Genomic DNA, 22,190 nt, shown 5'->3' on the forward strand with positions numbered 1-22,190 from the left:
TCTGCTTCCATCGCCGTGCCAAGTGTGTCCGAGACAGCGTCTGCCTGCGGAGGTAGGTGAGGCTGGACCTGAACGGCTACTCCAGCTGGGTCCGCGTTGGTGCACTCACTTGCGCTACCACTGCTTGCATTTGTTGGCGCCGATAACTGGACGGCTGCGTTTGCAGACCCATCCCCTGCAGCCACCCCCCCAGTCAAACGCAGTGCTTCCTGGCCAAGGGGCACCTTGCCGTACCAATCGAATGCAAAATGAAACGGTGCAGAGCAGGCAGCCAATAGATGGGTGGGCATTTCTTTTTTTTCTGCTCGAAAGCTTTGTCTTTGGACAGCCGTCACAATGCCCAGCCCGTCGAGGTGCTGTTTTGTGTTCAGCGGTGCGGCAGCCAGCACCTTGTGCTGCAAGGATGGAAGTGAAAGCTGATGTCCGCGCGCCAGGAGCTGCCTCGAGTGGCAGACTGTTATCGAGTGCTCCAGACTGACGTTACACCTAGCAGTCGATCTGTTGGGCCAGCCTCACCCAGGTCTCCATTCTCAGGGGCTCAGACACTCAAGCAGGGGGACAGCTTTGAAGAGGCACTCAGCGGCCAATGTGCAGATGAATTGTCTCACTAGGAGGGTAGTAAAACGCTGGAATAGGTTATCCAGAGAGGTGGTGGAGGTTTTGAAAACCCAGCTGGACAGAGCTTTGGCTGGGATGATGTAGCTGGGGCTGGTCCTGCTTGGAGCAGGGGGGTAGCCTAGAGGGGACCACCTGATTCTGTGCACCCCAAATATGAGACCTCTTATTTTGATGGCTAAGTGCAAGTTGGTGCCTCATCATCCCAAAATGCCTAGCCGATAACTACACCAAGGAGTCGCTGTGGATCGTGCCAACTACCAAGGAGAATGAGAGGAAGAGGCAGGGACTCTCGTATGCCGTGGGTGTGGTGGTAAAATCATGGAGAGGAGGCAGAGAGGGACAGTACTGTGACAAACTGGCAGGAGATTGGCCTTGGCAAAAGATTTGCCAGCAGCCCCTCTTGCTCAGACAACCCAGCGCTGTGGAGCTGCATCTGGCTATCCCTACGGCTCCTGTGCCGCAGGAGCTTAGCGCCGCTGGGCTGGCCGTCGCGTAAGAAACGCGGTAGTTCAGCAGTTGGATTCAAAGGAATTGAGTAAATTGGAAATATTCAGAGAGACGCAAGGTGTGAATAGCTGCCATTTTGATTCCCAGCAGTAGGTTGTATAGCAGGCAGGCACTTACCCACAGTCTGACCTGAGAGGGGTCGATCTTCCCCTCTGCTCCATGGTCTCACTGGCTTCATCTGCATTAGAAAGCATTTAGCCATTGAAAACAACAGGCCCAATTTGAAGCACGTGCAGCAAGACAGTGGCCAGGGCATGTGTGGCGCGCAGATGGAGCAAGAGAAGAATGGCGAGTCGTAGCGTCTCTCCCATGCATTACATCCTCCTTTTCCCCTGGCAATTAGTTTTTGGCGGGATGAGAGAGCTCCTCTTTTATTTGCATGCACAAAGCAGGTTATTCTTAAACAGCTTGTCCCACTTCTGCAACACAAAAGTTTTATCTCCGGTATCAGGTCTCAGGCTCGCACTTAAAAGCGTGCCGAGACGGACGTGTTGTAGTCGCAGCCGCTTTGCGGCATTGGTGACGGGGCGCAGCTAACCGAACTGTTGGGTTTTGTTCACAGGTCTGAAGCGCAGTTACACGTGCAACATCTGCAACGTCACACTGAACTCGATAGAACAGTATCATGCTCACCTGAAGGGCTCCAAACATCAGACCAAGTGAGTACCTTTCCTGTTGGGTCATATGTAACAGCAGTGCTTTGTCGGCCCGTCGTGCCCGTGACCTGAGCACACTCATAGATTCAGGGATGGTTGGGGGCTGGAAGGGACCTTGTCGATCATTGGGTCCAGTCCCCCTGCACTAGGCAGGAAAAGACAGCTGGGGTCAAGTGACCCCCACGAGGTGACTGTCCAGTCTCTTCTTGAAGATTTCCAGGGTAGGTGACTGTCCCAACCCTGGAGGGAGTTTGTTCCATGGTCTGGACACCCTGACTGCAAAGGAGTTTTTCCTGGAATTGAGCCTGAAGTGGCCCCGTTGCTCCCGGTCTTCCCCGGGGTGCCCTAGTGAACAGCTGGCCACCCAGCTCATGATGCACTCCTCTGATATAGCAGTGAGCCACTACCAAGTCCCCTCTCAACCTCCTCTTCCGATGACTGAAGAGGCCCCAAGTCCCTCAGCCTCTCCTCGTATGGCTTGCCTTGCAAGTCCCTGATCCAATGGGTGGCTCTTTTCTGGGCCTTCCCAAGTTTTTCCACGTCCTTGTTGAAGTGCGGCACCCAGCCCTGGACACTACTCCAGCTGCGGTCTCACCAGTATCACTGCCTTAGTTTTACACGAGATGCATCGGTCGATGCATGCCAGCATGTTGTTTGCCCTGCCTGGCCACCGCATCGCGCTGCCAGCTCCTGTTCAAGCGCTGGTTGATCACTACCCCAGGTCCCTTTTGCCCATGGTGCAAGTCAAATTGTCACCACTGAGCCTGCAGGTATGTTGGGGATTGTTTGCCCCCAGATGGAGCACCTTGCACTTCTGAGTGCTGAACTTCATCTGGTGCCCGTCTGCGCAGCTCTCCAGCCTATCCAGGTCTGCCTGTATCAGCAGCCTGGCCACGCTGCCCCCTAATTTGATGTCGTCTGCAAACTTGGCCAGCGAGCTTTTCTGTCCCCCATCCAAATAGCTGATAATGATGTTGAAAAGCAGCAGTCCGAGCACAGTCCCCTGAGGGCCACCACTGGCTCACCCGCTTTTCAGACATCGGCACCGGTGGGTATGGAGAAATGCTTAGATGAAGTCAGGTCCACCTGACTGTCCTGTGCACCTGGAGTGCATCGGTTGTGTTTTGCTCACCTGCCAGCCTGAGAAGGCAGCTTTTAAAGCAGACTTTATCTAAAGCCGACTTTCAGTCACTCTGCGGTCTGGTTTCAGGAAACAGGACTTCTTGGGAGATCTCCAGCCCCCAAAGTTTCAGCTCTGTCACAAATGCTGTCAGGAGGGGGTTTTTTAGCACCATGTTTGGTGCTTGTGCTGGTCGTCTCGGCCCAAACAGGCGCAGGAAAGAGGTGGAGAAACTCAAACCACAGGCACTGCAGCCGGCTTGGATTTTGTCTGCCCTTCTCTTGACCTTGTTCTGAACCCTGGTTAAGATTTCATTGGTGCATTTTGGTGCTCTGATGGGAAGCCGACTGTCTAACACTTTGTAGTGCAGCCAGGTGTAAATGGGCTTTCCAGGACCTGGTTTCCAGGAAATCTCCCGCCCTTTGCTGCAGGTCCCTGCAGCTCAGTTAATGAGCTTCCTGCTCTGGCCCAGAGGTGCGGGGTGGTCCTGCAATCCTCCCCAGGTCTGAGACACTGTAATTGCGGGGAATGTTCCTGTGATAAAGCTTATACGGAGCTTGGGCTCTAATTAAACCATGCAACAACCGGGCCTTGTCTCCTAATTGCACCCCTTTGGAAGCCCACCTCCCGTCCCCCCTGTCCTCCTGTTATCTGGTGGCTTCTCTCATGTTGATCTGTGTTAATTAGCATACAAGCTCTTTGGGGAAGGGCATTATGTTTCTTGGCTCTGTTCTCTGAAGCACTGCGTAAATCTACAGCCTGGCTTGAGTGCTCGATCGTCATCGCATCTTGCGTGACTCATAATTTACCCGATTTTGCCACGCACCCAGTCATCTGCGCCCTTATGTATTGGGAATGCTGGATGCAGATCAGTCCACTCCCGGCGCTTTTGACTCTATGCCACGCCTTGACAAATGAATGCCTGTTGCCCCTTAGCGAAGCAGCGTCCGCCGAGGAGGGGACCACCCCTCGCCTTTCCAAAAAGGCCAGAGATAAATGAGTAAGGCAAAGAAAAGATTTGAATTCCAGGCAAATCCTTAATAGGCACAGGGCAGGGGATGCAGATGTGTTGCACAGAAGGTGTGAGACTGCATGAGAAAAATACAGAGCCTGGCAAAGAGGAAAGCATCTCTTTGCCAGACAGCAGGGGCAGTGAGAGAAGCTATTCTGAGTTTCTCTCCAAGGCTAAGGGAGACACCCACACAGGGTAACAGGAGGGGCATGCGGGCCTCCATGCATATCCAGGTTGAACTTTTGCAAATCCAAACCAGAAAGCTAGGATGAGAAGCGTGCTGGGGTGGCTGTCCCCACTGAGCTCCCTAAGAAAAATAGTCTTTCCTAATCTGCGAGACAGGCTCTGCATGGGGATTGTGAGAGCGCAACGTGGGAACGCCACCTGGCCACCCTCCAATGGCTCCAAGTTAGACAAAAAAAGCAAGCAGGCAGTAGTGACCCGTGAAGGTGGAAAACCAACCGCCTCCAATCCTCGTGTGGAGTTCAAGGGCAGCGAGCATGGAGCTCTTTGTGGGCACCAAACATTTGGAGGGATGTCGAGAGCATAATGTATGAGGTCTTTCCGAGTGAAAATATTGATGCTGTGGTTTAAGCGATCGCCCAGCTTTGCCAGACCTGAGGAGGATCTGCTCTGTCAATTAGTATGAACTATTAAAATGAAATGATAAAGGGATGTAGGACCAAAGAGTAGATTAATGAACTAATCTCTCTTAATACACTTGCATTTGAGCTTTGGGAATGGTTCCAGGCTGAAGTACTTGGCAGAGCTCAGATGCAAAGGGTATAAAAAGTGTCCTCAGTTACAGACAGAAGTGCAAAAATCTAGTGCTCTTGGTTCAGAGAAGATACCTTTTATTAGACCAACTAAGAATTTGCAAAAAAACAGTCTTTTTCGGCCAGCTTTCACCCTTCATCTGGCTCAGGGGAAATGGAAGATGGTTAAAAAGTCCTCCCTCAGTGGGAAATAAACTTAATTTTTGCACAGAGGGAGTTGAAGATGGAAGTCTGTCCCTCTGGGTCCATGCAAGTGTCTCTGTGAGCTGCTCCTTCTTGTGCAGATCGGGCAGGATTATTTCCCTGTTGACGTCAGATGGCATGCAGGGAGATTTCAGAAATCTTTCTTGTTGTTTAGCAATGAAGCTTAAAATCCATCCGTTCCAGAGACACTTTGGAGGGCTGAAGGGGAGTCCAAACTTTTTTGGCGGGGGGATAAATCAGGATGATGTCGAATCAGCAGTAAGCAGTCGGGCCGTGTGAAACAGCACCATTGTGATTTGACTTCCGTTTTCATGATTCGACAGAAGGCACCCCCCGGGGGCGCTGTGGGGGTTGTGCCAGGGTCCTCCCAGGGCTGCAAGCCCCCAATCTGCCTGCCGGGTGCTGCCACCTTGGGCCAGCGGCAGCACCCATCTTCCCAGCGCTGGGTGTGGGTCGTGCCTAGCACCAGCCTGTCATCTGGCAGGTAGATAGGCAGCCCCCACCCCCTGGAGGAGTCCAGCACAGCCCCCGCAGCCCTCCTGAGGGTGTGGGCAAGCCCCTGGTCTGCCTGCCGGCTGACAGGAGCCGGGTGCTACCGCCTGGGACCGGCGCGGAAGCCAGCAAGCCTGGCTTGGAAACTCGAAACGTTTCCAAACTTCCAAGATGTTTCGAGTTCCCTCGTTTCATTTCGAAGCTGTTTCGAAAGCTTTTGTTTTGTGCCGATTTCGCCATTTTGAGCTCGAAACGCATCGAAACAGCTTTGGAACAAAACGCGGGGCGAAATTTCGCACCGTCCCAGCAAGCAGTCGTTTCTTGTTCTGCCCCTCCTCCGAAAGAGCAGCCTCGGCCTCTCCTTCAGGACTCTGGCACATACTTGCGTGATTTGCGAATGGAAGCTCGGTATAATGTGATGCTGCACGTAGTGTCTTCCACCTTTCTTTTCTGGAGAAAGCCAGCACCCTTGGGATAAGCTCCATAGGTCTGAATACATTTATGTTACCAGGGGCCCAGACCTGGCAGGCAGGTCGTTGGAAGGTGAGGCTGGGCAGCCACAGCGGCACTGGCCCGTGCACCTCTCCTAGCCCTGTGGCTAGGATAAAAGCCCCCGCCAGGCAGTAACTGGATGCAGCACTCCCCCAAGCCCCTCCTCCTCGTGGATGGCATGCGTGGCCTTGTGGCAAAGGTGCCTGGGGTTCAGGTGATCTGGGCTCAGTTGCAGACTCTGTCCCAGGCTCCTTTTCTCTGACCTGGAGTGTGTCGGTCAGTGTGTGATCAGTGGAAGTGCAGGCTGGTCCCCTCTGCCCAACAGCACCGTGGCTCTGTGGCACTTGGTTACCGACTTGGCGAGGCAACAGTCTTTCTGACTGGCTGTCTTCTCTTATAGGACCCCAGGAGGACAGTGATGCCGGGATCAATCCCTATCCTTGGATACAGAGTGCTCTGGTGTCCTCTCTCCCTGTGGTTGTATCATGGAAAAGGCGAAAGCACGTCCCATTCCTACTGGAACAGCTGCCTGGATGTAAATTGAAGAGCTGAGGAGTATTGCATTACTTTTTGATGGCATTAGAAGAGCTGCTTGCTGCACAGTGGCAATTATACATTCCCTCATAGTCTCTATTTTGCATCTTCATTTAGCTCTTCAATCCTAAATTGCATTTTTTCAATCATCTGCAATTAGCAAGATGTCATCTTCAGATCTAGGATGATTAGTTCTTGCAGAGAAACGATCCCCGCCTCCATCTTGGTGTTTGGTTTTCCAAATTCTTCCTCCCAGCTTGCTCTGACCAGCATTTCAAAGAGGATCTTGGGCACTCACCCTGTTTCTTAGACTGTGCAATGCGAGTCTAGACCAGGGTGTTTCCTGTGCAGAGTTTCCTTGGCTTGGGTTGAACGTCTTGCTCCAAAGTCACCCACGGTTCAGCTGCAGATTCAGTAGCCGTTCACCCTTCCCGTTCCTTTGAGTGCCTGCCATTAAGGACTCGTGACCAGCTCTTGGCTACATCTGAACAGCAGAGAGGTGAATAGCATTGGATTGTCCTCGTGTCAGTGCGCCCAAGGTCTCTGGCGCCGTGGGAGCGTGGGTTGTGGAGCGGGAAGCCTGCAACTCTTTGATCTGGGCACAGAGCAAGGCAGCTGGAGTGAGCCACCAGCCGCAGGCCTCCACTGCGGGACCGGCCTCTCTCACGAATTAATATGCTTATCCATTCTTCTAAATATAGTCCCTTATCACTTATTCATCATGATTTAAATCGGGTAATGCCTCATGAGATCTTCATGGGCGTTTAATAAAAAGAAACCAAGTAATAAATTCATAGGGAAGCATGGTACAAATGTAATAATAGAATGCCAATTAGAGGCGTTCATCTGACCACTTTCTATGGGGAAATTGCTTTGCTTGTTCTCTTTCCTCTCCTCATTGTTCATTCACATAATCATTTTCTTTTTTTTCAGTGAGGCCAAATAACTTGGTCTATTAACATGGAGAATTTGGTCAGCTGTCAGGGAGTGCAGATGCGGTAGAGAGACAATAAGATGTGCGGCTCTGATTTAGACCAAGAAACAACTCTTCTGTCCTAATTTGGCCGGTGACCGCAGATTTCCTCTTTCTCGAAGATGCTGTTTGTGAGGTTGCATCCGTCTTTCTGGCGTGCTGGCGGTGTAATGCATACAGAAGGTCAGGCCGACACAGAGCCGGCTCCAGGTTCAGAGACGCAATGCGTGGCTTGACAGAGCGTTGCCTAATGGAAAACTTCTTCTATAAAGCAGACCAGCTCTCGTGCATAAGCGCAGTCTGGAGTCCAGGCGCAAGACTTGTGCGAGAGTTGCTCTTGCTTGTCTCCTAGACAAGAAGTGCTTTGTTTCCGGTGCTTGATGCCCTGATTTTCATGAGAGCTCATCCTGTTCAAGCAGCTCAACGCCCACCTGAATCAAACACGGCAGCCCATAGCTCCCGTGGAGTGAGGGCAGGTGTCAGCACCCAACCAGCAGGAAAATCTGCCTGCTTATTGCAGGCCCCAAAGAGAAGCTGAGATCTCCTGCAAAACTGCTTTCATGCTTCTTCCACAAGAGTCTCTTGTGCCACCTTGCCAGCTGATCCTCACTGCTTTCAACAAGCAGTCACTGCCTTTGGGCTAACACCGCTAAGGCACAGCAGCAGAAAACTTTGTGCAAAGTTTGATTTCTGCAGCAGTCTTGTTGCACGCTGCCCTGGTCCTTTAACCAAACTGGTTAAAACGAAAGGCAGCTTTTTTAACTGGAGCTGTTTCATGTGGGTGTCGTGGTCTGGTCTAGCCATGGCAGGTATTAGTAGGCGTGTGTAGATGAAACAGTGCTTCACTCCGTGGCTGTAGGGCAGCCAACAAAAGCTCCTTGGAGGTGTTTGAGTTTGCTGCGTGCCAAAGTCATTTAAGGCGCATTACAACGCCGCGTGTGCTATGGCGGCTGGAATTAATGCACGGTACGCTGCCGACGCACGCAAACACCAGCACCGTTAAAGCGGTGCAAAAGCATTTAACCTGCTTTAAAGTGTCGTGCACACATGCCTCCTGTTTTGTCTGCACACACCCAGTGAGACTATACTGCTTCCTGTGTATGAGTCCACATGCAGCATGTCGGGGCAGTGTCCCTGGAGGATAGATGCTGTCTTCATCACGTACTGCATCGGCCTCCTGCCTCCTCACCCCAGTTTTCTTCTCTTAGTGGCCATCTCTTCCTCGTGCAGCACAAACCATTGGATGCTAGCCTGCAGCTCTCACCAAGGCAACCCAAAAATAGCACCTTTATGAAGTTGGCACCCTTCAGAAGGGTGCAGAAAGGAAAGAAGTGCCCCGGTGGGGCAGGTCAGGTGTGCACAGAGCACCCCACTGCAGGTTTGGCTCCTGAAAATCAGCTTGAACAGCCAGGAGGCTGGATGATAACAGGCATCAGCTGATACTTTTCTCTATTGCAGTTCTTGTTGAGTACCCTCTGCAAGGTAACCTCCAGCTCAGTCGTCCCGAAATCATGCTTTAAATAACCCACTGGATAGCAGCCCTTGAACTGCTGCTTCTCAGGCGGCATTTGGTTGGCCTCCCATCATTTCTCAGCATCTGAGCTGATGGGACTGGAGCTCAATTAGCAAATCAGGGACTAAAAGCTCAGCTAGCCCACAGTTCCTCTTTCTTTTTATAGCATTTACCAGTGGAAGCTCAGCCATGTCTTAATAAAATTTTCCGAGTCGGCGCAGAAGGGGCAGTGCCGGCTGTTTGGACCAACCCAAGAGTGAGACGAGGGCCAAGTGCCCCGGCTGGTGTTGCAGCGGTGAGGGAGGCCGCTGGCGTTTTGTGGGGACTCCCTTCCCCTGGCCCGAGCATGTGCAAAGCAGAATTATGTCGGAGAGGGGTTTCCATTTATTCCCCCACCTCGCAGCACACCTCACTGAAGGAAACCCTTGCTCCTTTTCCAGTCCTGTAACAAGCTCAGCCTGCAGGGACAAGGCAGACGAAGCAGGTGTGTGGCAGAGGCGAACGTCCGAAACACAGCGGAGTCCCTTTGCTGCGCTGTCCGGGCAGCCTCAACGGGAGCTCTGCATTCGTGCAGAGGGAGACTGCCAGGAGCTGCTTTGCTTTTCAGTTCACCTTGAGCGTACAGCCCTGGCCCGCAGCTGCTGCCAGCGTACTGTTATCTGCAACATGTTTCTTTTTAATTGAATCTTCCTAGACTGCACCAAAAGACGAAGTCCTGGAGAACAGCGCAGGGCCTTATCTCTGGACGGTGGGGTGAAAGCGGTCAAGAGCAAGCCTGACGCGTGGCTTCTTCACTTGCCTAAGTGCTCGCCTGCCGCTGCAATGTGTTTTGCCCTCCCCTTGTCCCTGGTCCTGTAAAAGCCAGGCTACTTATGGCACCGGTCCCAGAGTACTGGATGCCTTGTGTGCCTCTCCGTGGCCTTCAGCGTACTCTTTGGAGCATAAAAGCCGCACAGACCCGTTGATCGTCTCTGCGTAGCTCAGCCCCTTCTCCTCCCTCGCTGCAAATGGTGGAGTCCAGCCACTCTCCCCTTCCCTGCTGTGCCTCTTTAGGCTGCAAGTCTTCTGGGGCAGAGACTGTCATTTCTGCCTCGGATAATACCTGCCCCAATGTGACCTGGGTCTCGGCTCGAGCCTCGCAGTGCCGCGGCGGTATTGCCGCCTCTGATGCTATCGCTGAGCTGGATTTCAGGAAGGAAGGAGAGATAAAGGACTTGTAGGGCTCCCGGTCCACCATTGCCACGTGCTTTCTTGGGGTCTCTGCTGCAGTTCCCATCTCACTATTCCTCCCCGGTAGATCGCACCAGACTCCCACATCATGTTTTACGTTGGAGCCGGGTTTTCGTGTGCCGGCTGCGTCTGTGAGAGCGTGTGCCCGAATCAAGAGCACAGGATTGGGCCCAACTGAATGCCCAGAGATGGGAACTGGTTATTTGGCCCAGAGGAAATGGCCCTGAAGGTCACGAATAAATGCAGCTCCTCTCTCATTGCTAGGCATCTAATCACAGTGCATCCTCCTGCTAATGATTTATGGCTTGCTGGGGAACACGTTTGGTGGCTTTGGGTTTTTTGTTGGGTTTTTTTTTTTTAGGAGCGGGAACACAGATGTCTAATTGGAGCAGGGTAGTTATTAACATAAGCTGCTTTGCCATTCAGAAATCTGAGCTAATCAAAATATTGTAAATACCGTGCCTGGAGAAATGTCACTCTGCACCATGATTGCATTTCCATATTTTTTCAATCCATTTAAGAAAGTGTAAACAAATATTTACAGCCTGTTGGGGCAGAAACATGTTCCTAATTGTAGGCTCTCACACGGGGGATGCGCAGTGGCAAGAAGCAAAGAAAATGACACGCAGACCTGCATACCGTGTGTCACCTGGACTCCCCAGGAGTCGGTCCCTGCGAAGACACCAGCATAGGATGCCCTTGGAGGATACTGCAGGGAGATTGGAGGATGCTCAGAGACACCAAATTATCTCTGATTCAGGGAATCAATTCTTTCCTCTTGGTCCCTTTCCTGCATTTCTCCCTTTGGGATGACAGTAGTGCCCAGGCACCTAACGCGAGCATCTCTACTGCGTCCAGCTCGCATCACAGAGCCATCAAAAAGCAACAGTGAGAGTCCAGACATGCTGGAGGCTGGGCAGACAAGGGGTGCAGAGGCTACCCCTGTCCCACATGCTCTCCCTGGTCCTGTTTGCTGTCATGGTCCAAGAATTAGGGCAAGACAAGCAGTGTCTGGGCAGCTGCTGTGCATGCTGAGCTCCTGTTTCTGGAGGACCGTGCGTGCGTTTGCTTCTGTTTCCCACTTCCGCTCGTACCCATATCTCGGGGTGATTTCCCAGGTCAACACGTGGGACCCCGTGAGCCCCGTGCAGGGTGTTTGCAACCTGCTTGGCATCTGCTGGGACGATTACTCGTGATCTTTCTCTCCCGTCTGTCAGTCGTCACCTCGGCTGCCTAGAGCATGGCAGGCAGACCTGCATCGGCTCGCGGTCTGAAAAGTCCTGTAGGGACCTCTGCTCCAACCCCCTGCAGGCCTGCTCCCTTGAAGCATGGTCAGGGCCAGATTTCGTAGTCTGTCATGCTCCCGGCCCTGGGCTCCTGCTCCCTGAAGCTTGCCTAGTCTGCGGTTGGCCCCACGTGGCACCCACCCCACCCCGCATCGCCTGGCAGGAGACGGGATCTGCGCTGTGCTAGTGCGCCGCCTGCCTTCCTCCTCCTCCTCCTCCTCCTCAAACTCGGCCACGGAGCTGCAGGGGATTTTTTTTTCCCCCCGATGCTTTTATTTTTTTTTGCAAACAAGCACTAAATTGGATGGTGTCGTTTGCTCTTTACGTTTGATTGTGCTTAACAAGTAGCTTTCGTTGCAAGGAAATCTGTAGAACAAACTGAATTTCTCCTTTAGAAACGATTGCGCTTTCCAAGATAACGTTTCCGTTGCAGTTCAGAAAGTGTCCTGAAATACCCGGGCTATCTACTGCATCTGCCTCCGACTCAAAATGGCAGTCCTTATCTTGATGGCGGCAGCATTTAGCAACAGTCACGAAATTTTCCATGTGCGTCCTGTGTCGCGCAGGCTGCAGACTAAAATATGAGCAAGCCTTTTAGAGACCTGATGACTGTAGCAGAGGAATAATTATACAAGGTAGAGGGGACTAAAAGGCATTTTAATTTGTCATTATTTCAGGGCGTCTGGAGAGACTCTGAATAATTGCACTGTCTATAAAAGGGAGGGTGTAATATTTTCTCTCATTATGAGATGAAATTGTCTCCTTTCTCTTTTAATAGAAGTGAAAATAAAGAAAGATCTCTCTGAGATCCGGTGTTGCTTTGATCATTGTATGAAAGCCACCGAGCGTCTGGTACACGCTATGTTGATTTTTCTTGGTGTCGGCTTTCCCGAGAAATGACTCTCATTTGAAAAATAAGCATTAGCCCGTCGCACAAATGAGACGGCATGTCCTTGTCTGTATGGAAAGTTTCTGAAAAACAGCGGTGTTTGGCTTCTTCAAGGCTCAACTTTTGCAACACGGACCGGCCCCTTGCCAAGAGGTGTCCGCTGAGGCTCTGGTGAACCGAGATGCCTTTTGCTTGATCGTGGTTTTAAATGAGTAACAAGAAAAGGAGGAGGTGGGGTGTCCCCCAACATGGACCGGAACACCCCTTTCTAGGCGCCTATGGTTTATCCACACCTTGAATACCGGGCCTAGTTGTGGTCCTTGCACCTCCAAAAAAAATCTAGACGAAGCAGTGAAGGTCCTGAGAAGGGCAGCATGAGTGGCTTGATTCATGATATGGAGAAGCTTTCGTAGGAAGAGAAACGAAAGAGGCCGGGCCTGTTTAGTGTGGAAAAGAGACGCCTGAGTGAAGGGCACGAGAAGGTTTGCAAAATACTAAATGGCAAAGAGACAGTCAATAGGATTTATTATGTACTCTGGCTCCCAACACAGGAATCTGGGGTCGTAAAATGAAACTAGCAGGTAGTACATTTGAAATGAATGCAAGAACATTTTTTCTCACCCCGCCTCAATAAAGTGCGGGATGGGTTTCATAGATTTCATAGATTTCATAGACATTAGGGCTGGAAGGGACCTCGGGAGATCATCGAGTCCAGCCCCCTGCCCAAAGGGCAGGAAGTCAGCTGGGGTCATAGGATCCCAGCAAGATAAGCATCCAATTTACTCTTCAAGGTGTTCAATGTAGGTGCTTGAACCACCTCCGCTGCCAGACTGTTCCAGACCTTGGGGGCTCGGACAGTAAAGAAATTCTTCCTTATGTCCAGCCTGAAACGGTCTTGCAGGAGTTTGTGACCGTTCGACCTCGTCATCCCTTGGGGCGCTCTGGTGAACAGATGTTCCCCCAGATCCTGGTGGTCACCCCTGATAAACTTATAGGCGGCCATCAGATCACCCTTGAGCCTGCGCTTTTCCAGGCTAAAGAGTCCCGTGGCTCTCAGCCTGTCATCGTAAGATCTGTTTTCCTGACCTCTGATCATGCACGTGGCTCTCCTCTGGACTCTCTCAAGCTTCTCCACATCCTTTTTGAATTGTGGAGCCCAAAACTGGATGCAGTACTCCAGCTGCGGCCTCACCAAGGCCGAGTACAAGGGGAGAATGACGTCCCGGGATTTGCTCGAGAAGCATCTATGGATGCACGCCAGCATTTTGGTCGCTTTACTAGCCGCAGCATCGCATTGGAGGCTCATGTTCATCTTGTGGTCAATGATGACCCCCAAGTCTTTTTCTTCTGTAGTGCTAACCAACGTAGCACTGCTGAGCCTATAAGGGTGCTGCAGGTTTTTCCTCCCAAGGTGGAGAACCTTGCATTTTTTGGTGTTAAACACCATCAGGTTCTCATCTGCCCATTTGCTGAGCTTGTCCAGGTCAGCCTGGATCACCCGCCTATCTTCTGGCGTGGATGCTTTGCCCCAAAGTTTGGTGTCATCGGCGAACTTGGCCAGTCCACTCCTAAATCCAATGTCCACATCATTAATGAAGATGTTGAACAGTATGGGTCCCAGGACAGAGCCTTGAGGGACCCCACTGGTCACAGGGCACCACGATGAGTGACTGCCATCAATCACAACCCTCTGGGTCCGACCACGAAGCCAATTTCCCAGCCAGCGGATCGTGGTGGAGCCAAGGCCACAACTGGGCAGTTTGGCCAAGAGGTGATCATGGGATACCAGATCAAGAGCTTTTTTGAAGTCAAGATATATGACATCAATCTCTTCTCCCTTGTCCAGGTGATAGGTCACCTGGTCATAGAAGGAAATGAGATTGGTCAAACAAGACCTACCCGCAACAAACCCGTGCTGGCTGTCCCTTAGAATGTTAGCCTGGGCCAGTCCATCAAGGATGGCCTCCTTAATAAACTTTTCTAAGATCTTCCCCAGGATAGAAGTCAGGCTAATGGACCTGTAGTTAGCCGGATCCACTCTCCTCCCTTTCTTGAAGATCGGCACCACATTGGCCTTCTTCCAGTCTTCGGGCACTACACCAGAGCGCCAGGAGTTTTCAAAGACCTGTGCCAGGGGCTGGGCTATGATGCTCGCCAGCTCCTTGAGTACCCTGGGGTGCAGGTTGTCAGGGCCAGCTGACTTGAAGGTATCCAGCTTCTCAAGGTGTTCCTTCACGAGGTCAGCATTGATGGAGGGTAGGGGATCCCCCTCACCCAGATTTCCCTGTCCCATAGCAGGCATGGGCATCCCGTGTGACTGATGAAAGACTGACGCAAAGTACCTATTTAATAGGTTGGCTTTTTCCTGGGCGTCAGTTGTCAGTTGCCCCATCTGGTTTAGCAGGGGTCCAACATTGCCCTTGCTTTTCCTCTGGCTCCCCACATACCTGAAAAAGGACTTTTTGTTGTCCTTGATGCTTGAAGCTAGTTGGAGTTCAGTTGCAGCCTTGGCTTTCCTGGTTTGGTCCCTGCAGGACCGGACCAGCGCAGAGTAATCCTCCTTGGAGGTGAATCCCGTCCTCCATCCTTTGTAGGCTTTCCTTTTTAGCCACAGTAGGTCCGCTAGGTCTCTGGAGAGCCAGGGGGGTTGCTGTGCCTTCTTGCTGCCTTTCCTCCGTGTTGGAATAGATTTAGCTTGTGCATTGAGGATCGCTTCCTTGAGAAGCAACCACTCTTCTTGAACTCCCATCTCCCTGGGGTCATGGTCCCTGAGGTCCTGACCGACTAGCCTCTTGAGCTTGTCAAAGTCGGCTTTTCTGAAGTCAAGGACTTCTGTGTTGCTGACTGACTTGCCAGCTTTACGGCGGATGGTGAAGGTGATCAGCTCGTGGTCGCTGTCACCCAACTTCCCATCGATCACTAGGTCACCGATTAGGTCGTCCCCCATAGCCAGTACCAGGTCAAGCAGCGCTTTGCCTCTCGTTGGCCCATAGACCTCTTGGGTCAGGTAGAGGTCATCCACGCATGAGAGAAAACTTTGCGCCCGCTCAGATTTAGCTGAGTAATCTTCCCACGAGATGTCCAGGTAATTGAAGTCACCCATGACAACCAAGGTCCTGGAGCAAGCGGCCTCAGTCAGTTCCCGGGCAAACTCCTGGTCAAGCTCGGGACTTTGAGTGGGAGGTCTGTAGTAGACTCCCACCGTTGTGTCCCCTGTGCCGAATTCCCCACGAATTTTTACCCAGAGGGTCTCTAGCTGTCCATGCCGGTCGCCAACATCAGCTTGCAGGGACATGTAGCTTTCCTTCACATAAAGAGCTACACCCCCGCCCTTTTTGTCAACACGATCCCTCCTGTACAGGGTATAGCCCTCTATACCCGTGGTCCAGTCATGGGTGGAGTCCCACCAGGTCTCCGTTATCCCAATGACATCATATTTCTTTGCACTGAGCAGGAGGACAAGCTCGTCCTGCTTGTTGCCCAGGCTCCTGGCATTAGTGTACAGGCAGGCAAGTGTGCCCTTGGGGGCTCTTGCCTTGCCCACAGATTGTGCCAGGGCTGGGGCAGGGGTGAGCTCCCTTAAGTGCCCCCTTAAGTGCCTTGGTCCACTGGCTTTGCAAGGGCCGTTCAGCGGGCCAGCAGGGGCAGTAGTCCCCCCAACCCCCAGCGGGCTTAGTTTAAAGCCCGGTGGAGCAGGTCAGCCAGCCTGGCTGAGAAGAGCCTCCTCCCCAGGGGAGAGAGGTGGAGGCCATCTCTTCCCAGCAGCTCGCTGCCTCTCTCTCCAAAGAGCGGGCTGTGGTCATGGAAGCCAAAGCCTTCCTGATAACACCAGCGCCGCAGTCTTTGGTTCACCGCGTGGATCCTCCTCTCCTTCCTCAGCCCATAGCCCGAGACTGGGAGGATCGAGGAAAACACCACCTGAGCTCCCAGACCCCTAAGCCCCGCTCCCAACTCCCTGTAGCGCCTCATGACCTGGCTGGGGGTGCTCCGAGCTGTGTCATTGGTGCCCACATGAATAAGGAGCATGGGGTAGTGGTCTGTGGGCCGGAGGAGCTGCGGGATCCTCTCCGCAATGTCTCGGATGCGGGCCCCCGGGAAGCAGCAGACTTCCCGGGCTAAGGGGTCGGGGCAGCAGATTGCCCCCTCAGTGCCCCGCAGGATGGAGTCTCCCACAACAAACACCTTACGCTTTGTCTTGGGGAGAGCGGGGCCAGTAGCTGCGGTTGAGCCTGGGTTGCCTGTGGGAGCTGGCAACTGCGTGGGCTCTGCTGGGGCTGCAAGAGGTGCGAACCTGTTGCTAAGCTCCGGCGGGGCAGTGGCCTTGGTGTGGCGGGCCTTGGGGCCCTTGACCACCTTGGTCCATGCCCCTGACTGGGCAGAGCGGGAGGTCCCAGAGTCCTCCTTAGTCGCAGAGGGAGACGGAGCTCTCCCCTGCGGCTCCCGGGGGAGACGGGCCTGGCAGTAGGAGTCTATCTCCTGCTCGCAGTCCCTGATGGCACGCAGTCTCTGGACTGTGGCCTGGAGCTCCTCCAGCTGGCGCGCCAGAGACCCCAGTAGGGAGCAGACCCCGCAAGGGGAGGGGGCCATGCTCCCGGGCCCCAGAGCCTGAAAAAGGGACAGGCAGCCCCCGCAGCCAAGAGCCAGGGGCTCCGTCTGCGTGGAGCCCGGAACCATGGGCTCCATCTGGGTGGCCGTCTCTGAGGTGCCCAGTGGAGGGGCCGCAGAGCCCGAGGGGACCCGAGGGGTGCGGCGCGTGCCCATCCGTGTCATGCCTCTGGTAGGCTGGCTACGGCTGGGGCTGACTACTCTGGGGGGGGTCGCAGGCAGGGTCTCATGCCCTCCCACGCCCTCCCCTGCGCGAACTCCACGCTAACTCAAGCACCTGTTTACGCAGCCTGTTCCCGCGGCTCCGGTTGCGAGGTTCCCTGGGGGGCTGGGCCAAGTAGGGGCCTGGGCGGGGGCTTGACCCGGCCCGGCACCAGGCAGCGGCCTCCTCCCAGCAAGCGAGGAGTTAACCCCTTCCCACCACGAGCCCGCTTACCTCCCGCTGTGCTGGGGTTGGCAGGGGGCTCGGCGGCTGCTGAGGGGGTGTCTGGGGGGCTTCGGGGGAGTGGGGGCGCAGCGGGCTTCACCCGCGCGTCTCTCACCGCTCCAGAGCCTACCTGAGTGTTTTGGGGTTTTTTTGGTTTTTTTTTTTTGATGTGGTGGCATCTGATGGTTTGGCTAGGTTCAGAGGGGGGACAGACACTTTCTTGGAGGAAAGGGGCCTCTGGAGTTATTGGGCACAGAAGTGAGGGATGCAGCCTATCTGACTTTGACCTTCCTCTGCCTTAAATGCTGGAGGCTGCAAGTGGAAGTGGGGGAAAGCCTTGGCCAGACCCAGTCCCCTCTCCCTTCCAGCACCCACCTCTCTGCCCATGAGCCGTGGGAGACTGGGCAAGATGGGACCAATGGTCTGGCCCAGTAAGTGGCAGCTCCTTAATTTCTGTTCTTCGCTTCCCTGTCTGTAGAGTGAGGATGGTGGTCATCTCCCTACTGTTTGGGAGCGTTGGCAGGGCGAAGCTGCTGGGGTGGCATTTGGCTATTGGAGTGGTGGCTTCAGAACTGTTCAGACCAGAAAGAGCTGCTCAGCTCGTCTAGTCTGGGGTCGGCCTGCATCTGGCCATAGACTCTCCCGAATTAACTTCTGCTACAAGCCTCAGAGTGGTGCTTAGAGAAGCCCAACTGTAATAGTGTCATGCCTTGCACCTTATTTCTAATCCGAATTTGTCCAGCTTCAGCTTCCAGCCGCTGGGTGTTATGATGTCTTTATCTGCTAAGCACAAGGTGCTTGTGGGATGGTGGATACTGGAGTAAGCAGCGAGGTAACAGCAGCTGCAAACCAAGTAATGCCCGACTAGAGATGGCAAGCCAAAAACTTATTGCGCCTTCTGTTCTGTATTGCAGTCTGAAGAATCAGTAGTAGTTCATCGATCACGCGGCGGGAAAACGTCAAGATTTCTTCGGCAAAGAAGAACTGACTAACCAACAGAGAGGCTGCTTTCTTGGACAATGAGCATTGCCTTGGTGGATTCATTAATTAACACACCTACTCTTCACTTTGGACAAACGAATGGATTTCCTTTTTTAAAATTCTGTGGTGAGTTAAAATGTTTGGATGGATTTTTTTACCCGTTCAAGATAATATAATCCACACGTCGTCTAAAGTATGAGAAATATCCTGTAAGAAACAACATTTAAGCATCATTCATCCTCAAAGACAGTGGAAACAAAATATTCTACTTTTTTCCTATTTATTCTTAGGTTTCTTTCGAGAGTATAAAGCAGTTCTATTAAATTATCCATGATTGTGATGTAAGCAGTCTTCAACCAGAAATAAACTTGATTTCCTCACCTTCTCCAGCATGATTTGTGTGAGCACACAACAAGCAAACAATGAATCACAGGGAATGCATAATGGATGATTTTTTTCCCCCCGCTTTCCTCTTTGTCTTCAGAAAAACAAATGTTCACTGAACAGTGAAAACTGAAATGAGAGACTAGAGTCCCTTGTCCTGCCGTTCAAGTGCAATTCCTAGAGGCTAGATGGAAGCCAGGCACCTGGGAACGGTAACCTGAAAAGACATTAGTTTGTCCGGGGTGGAGCAGATAGCCCTCTGGAAGGTAGCAGAGGCCCAGAAAGAGCAGGCCCACTGCAGTTAAGGAAACCCACACTTCCTGTACGAGTAGCACGAACTGTGAGTATCCCACCAAGCACACCAGGTATTTCTACAGAGGGTCCCTGACAGTCCAGACAAGGGAAATCCTGACTTCTCCAAGCCAGAAGCCGAGCCCCGGCCTAGGGACAGACATTTCAAAAGCCGGAGCCGGAATTGATTCCATCTGTGCAGGTTAGTCTAACCTGGCTAGGCTGAACCGTTTGTCACCGGACAGACGTTTTCTCTGGGCTGAGGAAATACAGGCACGTGCCTGCAGTGGCTCAAGCTAGAAGCTGGGGGTGGCACTAGAGCAGCCCTCCCTTCCCATGTACAGCACTGAGCAGAGAGGGGGCATGGTCAGGCCAAGATAGGACCTCTGATTAGGGAGATCTGCCTGCACCATCCCAGGCTTTTTCCCGCTAGCTGCTTAAGGGCCAGGAATGTTGCCAGCCCCCAGCCCCGGGCTAGCACTCTCTGAGGCAAAGAGGGGTGTGCAGCGCATGCATCTGTTGATGATACGGAGCTTTTCAATCTCCCTCCCTGCTTCTTTATCCTGTCTGCTGCAAACTGACAGGGGAGCAAGCCATCAGGTGGCTTATAAGTGTTGATCACCCCATTAGCCAACCGATAGCCTTTCTCTATTAGTTCACTCTTCTTAAACAGTTTACCAGCTCACCTGTTGATTAGCTCCAAAAGGCCTAAGCAGTCACTGTTCTGTCTGCCTGCCCCGGTGAAATTGGGGACACGCACACGTCTGTATTAGCAAGCATACCACATGCCTAGGGTCCGTGCTGTGGGAGATGGGAAGGAAGGGGGGATTCCTGCTTCAGCCGTGAGCAGCGAGGGGGTGGGTAGGGCAGGGGGAAGCCAGGCAGACCCTGCTGTGTCTACAGTCTCTGCCAGAGCTGCAGCCAGGGAGCAGAGGGGAGGGGCCAGCCCTGCTGTGGAGCAGAGAGCCCCGCCCCGCCCCGATAGCATGCTGGGATGCTGGGGGAGTCTGGTTCATCTTAAACCAGCAAGGGGTCTGGGACAGACATTGCATAAACTGGTTTCGGCCAAATCAATTGAGTCTGATACTACGTTCAGCCAGGTTGAGCTCAAACTGGTTTCAGCCGTTTTCAAACTGGTTCATGTGCGCTGAGCATCTGTTCTGCTACAGATTTAAACCGGTTTCTGAGCACTTAATCTGCTTTATGTGTAATGTCTGTCCCCAGCCTCGCAGGCACAGGATTTCTTTAGAGCAGCTCTCCATAGGGAAGGTGTCTGCTTCTCACTGGCTCAGGGGCAAGAGGAGCTGGCGGTGCAGGCTTTGGCAGCGTGTGTCCAGTTTCCGCTGCAGAGCGGGCCGAAGGAGCCGGAGTTAATTGGAGGTCTCCCTTCTGGGAGGGGGAATGAAGGTTACCATCAGCCAGGAGCAGGCTGGAAAGGGCTCAGGAGAGAGGAAGGGGGGGCGGTACAAGTAAGACACAGTCTTGGGATGCTCTTTGCACACAGCGAACGTCCCAGTGGTATGATGGGGAATGTAGGCAAAGCCCCGTTTTTGTAAAGCCGGGCTCGTTGCCAGCGGCTGTAGGCATGGGCAGGAGTCCGAGTCTCTCCAGGGCCTGTCTACACCCTCCTGAAACACAGACTCTGATGTTTCCTTCCCGTGCACACCCCGGGAAGGCCCCTCGCACCTCAGGAGGAGAGCACCGATGTGGACAGATACACCCTTCCTTTGAGTAGGGCGAGTTACAGGAAAGTGCGAGAGCATCTCTGCAATATCCTATGTGTGGACAGTGCCCTGCAGGACCTGGAAATGAAACCTGCCCTCGCTCAGGTGCATCTCGTCGGCCGCCGCAGGCTAGTGCTTGGATCTGCCAGGAGAACAAGCCAGGTACAGGTCTCACCCTGTCGGCACCTTCATAACTCACAGCTGACCGAGCACTCCCGGCATGTAGGCGATGAGTGCCACCAGACTCGTCTCAAACGCTTGCCCTTTTAAACCTAAGCCAATCGCCAGGAAAGCCGCATTTCCTGTGTGACTGGGAGACTCAAAGCACGGCTTACCAGTTATACCGGGCTAGCACGCACTCTGCTGCACCACCTCGCCGTGGGCGCTGTCAGTACAGCCCTGACGCTCCCTCCAGCCCACCATGCTTTCTAGCGCGGCAGGGATTTGGGTGGAGCGCGGCGAAGCTGGAGGCATTATAAGCCATGCGCTGAACCGGCTTCTCAGCAAGCGCATAACTCTCAGCCTCCGCTGTCGCACATCAAGCTGTGTAGCAGCAGGCAGGAGGCACTAATTTGGCTAAAGGGTCCTGGCTGGGCTGCAGCTCTCTTAGCAGGTGAAGTGGCTGCTTGTCTCTCCTCTAGAAAAGTGGCTCTGTGGAGCGGCAGCACTTTGGCTGTATCCCTTGCTGGTAATTTTTTACTTGCTGCTCGGTGCCTGCAGCTGCCTTGCTGAGGCCTGTCAGCGCCTCGCCCCGTGGCTACCCGCTTTGCCCTGCTGCTGCAAGCAGCCTGGTTCGTACCAGGGAGGAAGACTTAATTATCAGGCAAAAACAATTAAAAACTTAAACTCCTATTGGTTCCATTTTGCAGGAGAGAGGGTTTTTTTTTCCTGGAGCAGTAGGAGCAAGGAGAGAGAATCGTCTCCTAAATCAGGATTAAGATCAATAATAGATGCCACTCTCTGGAAGCCCACTGAGCTGCTCCTGCCAGGTACGTAGACTAAAGAGACCCCTTCCAGGTGAAGACCTCGGGCTGCTCTCCAAATTGTGCTAGCCTGCGGCATAATGCAAAGGAGATGGGGTGGCAAAAAGGCTTTACTTAATGGAAGGAGTTCCCTACATCTTGCTGAGATTTACCACTGCTTTTATGTAGCACTTAGATTTACTAAGGCTCCTTCAATTAGCTGTTCAGATAACTAACCGGCTTGCCAAACGGGATCGAGGCGTCCCTGTGGGCCGCCTTCGTGTCGGTGCAAATAAAAATAGCAACTGCCAGCTCAGGGGGAAAATAGCCCCAAATGGCAGAGATTTTAGCTGAGGTTTCTAAAGCTAGCTAGGGGACTTAGGCACAAGATTCACATTAGAATTAATGAGTTGTGTGTCTCAGTGCCTCTGTCTGGCCCCAAAGCCTCCCTTTCTGCATGCTGTTTGTACTTAGTTTGGTTAAAAAAGCTTAATGAAGCAGCGAATGAGGGAAC

General features: G+C 53.0%; 1 protein-coding gene across 3 annotated transcripts in view; it reads left to right on the top strand.

Annotated features, from left to right (window-relative positions):
• ZMAT4 (zinc finger matrin-type 4) overlaps window positions 1-18,687 on the top strand; it is a 113,490-nt gene extending 94,803 nt beyond the window's left edge. For all 3 annotated transcript variants that reach the window (XM_090052052.1, XM_090052051.1, XM_090052053.1), the window contains exons 6-7: window positions 1,688-1,784; window positions 18,249-18,687. In XM_090052052.1, coding sequence (XP_089908178.1) covers window positions 1,688-1,784; window positions 18,249-18,264 — 113 coding nt within the window. In that variant the 3' untranslated portion in view covers window positions 18,265-18,687. The remainder of the gene's footprint in view (window positions 1-1,687; window positions 1,785-18,248) is intronic.
• Window positions 18,688-22,190: the final 3,503 nt, after the last annotated feature.

Source organism: Crocodylus siamensis, chromosome 6, assembly GCF_052110815.1.
Source record: "Crocodylus siamensis isolate JL-2025a chromosome 6, ASM5211081v1, whole genome shotgun sequence".
In the NCBI taxonomy this organism is placed as follows: domain Eukaryota; kingdom Metazoa; phylum Chordata; order Crocodylia; family Crocodylidae; genus Crocodylus; species Crocodylus siamensis.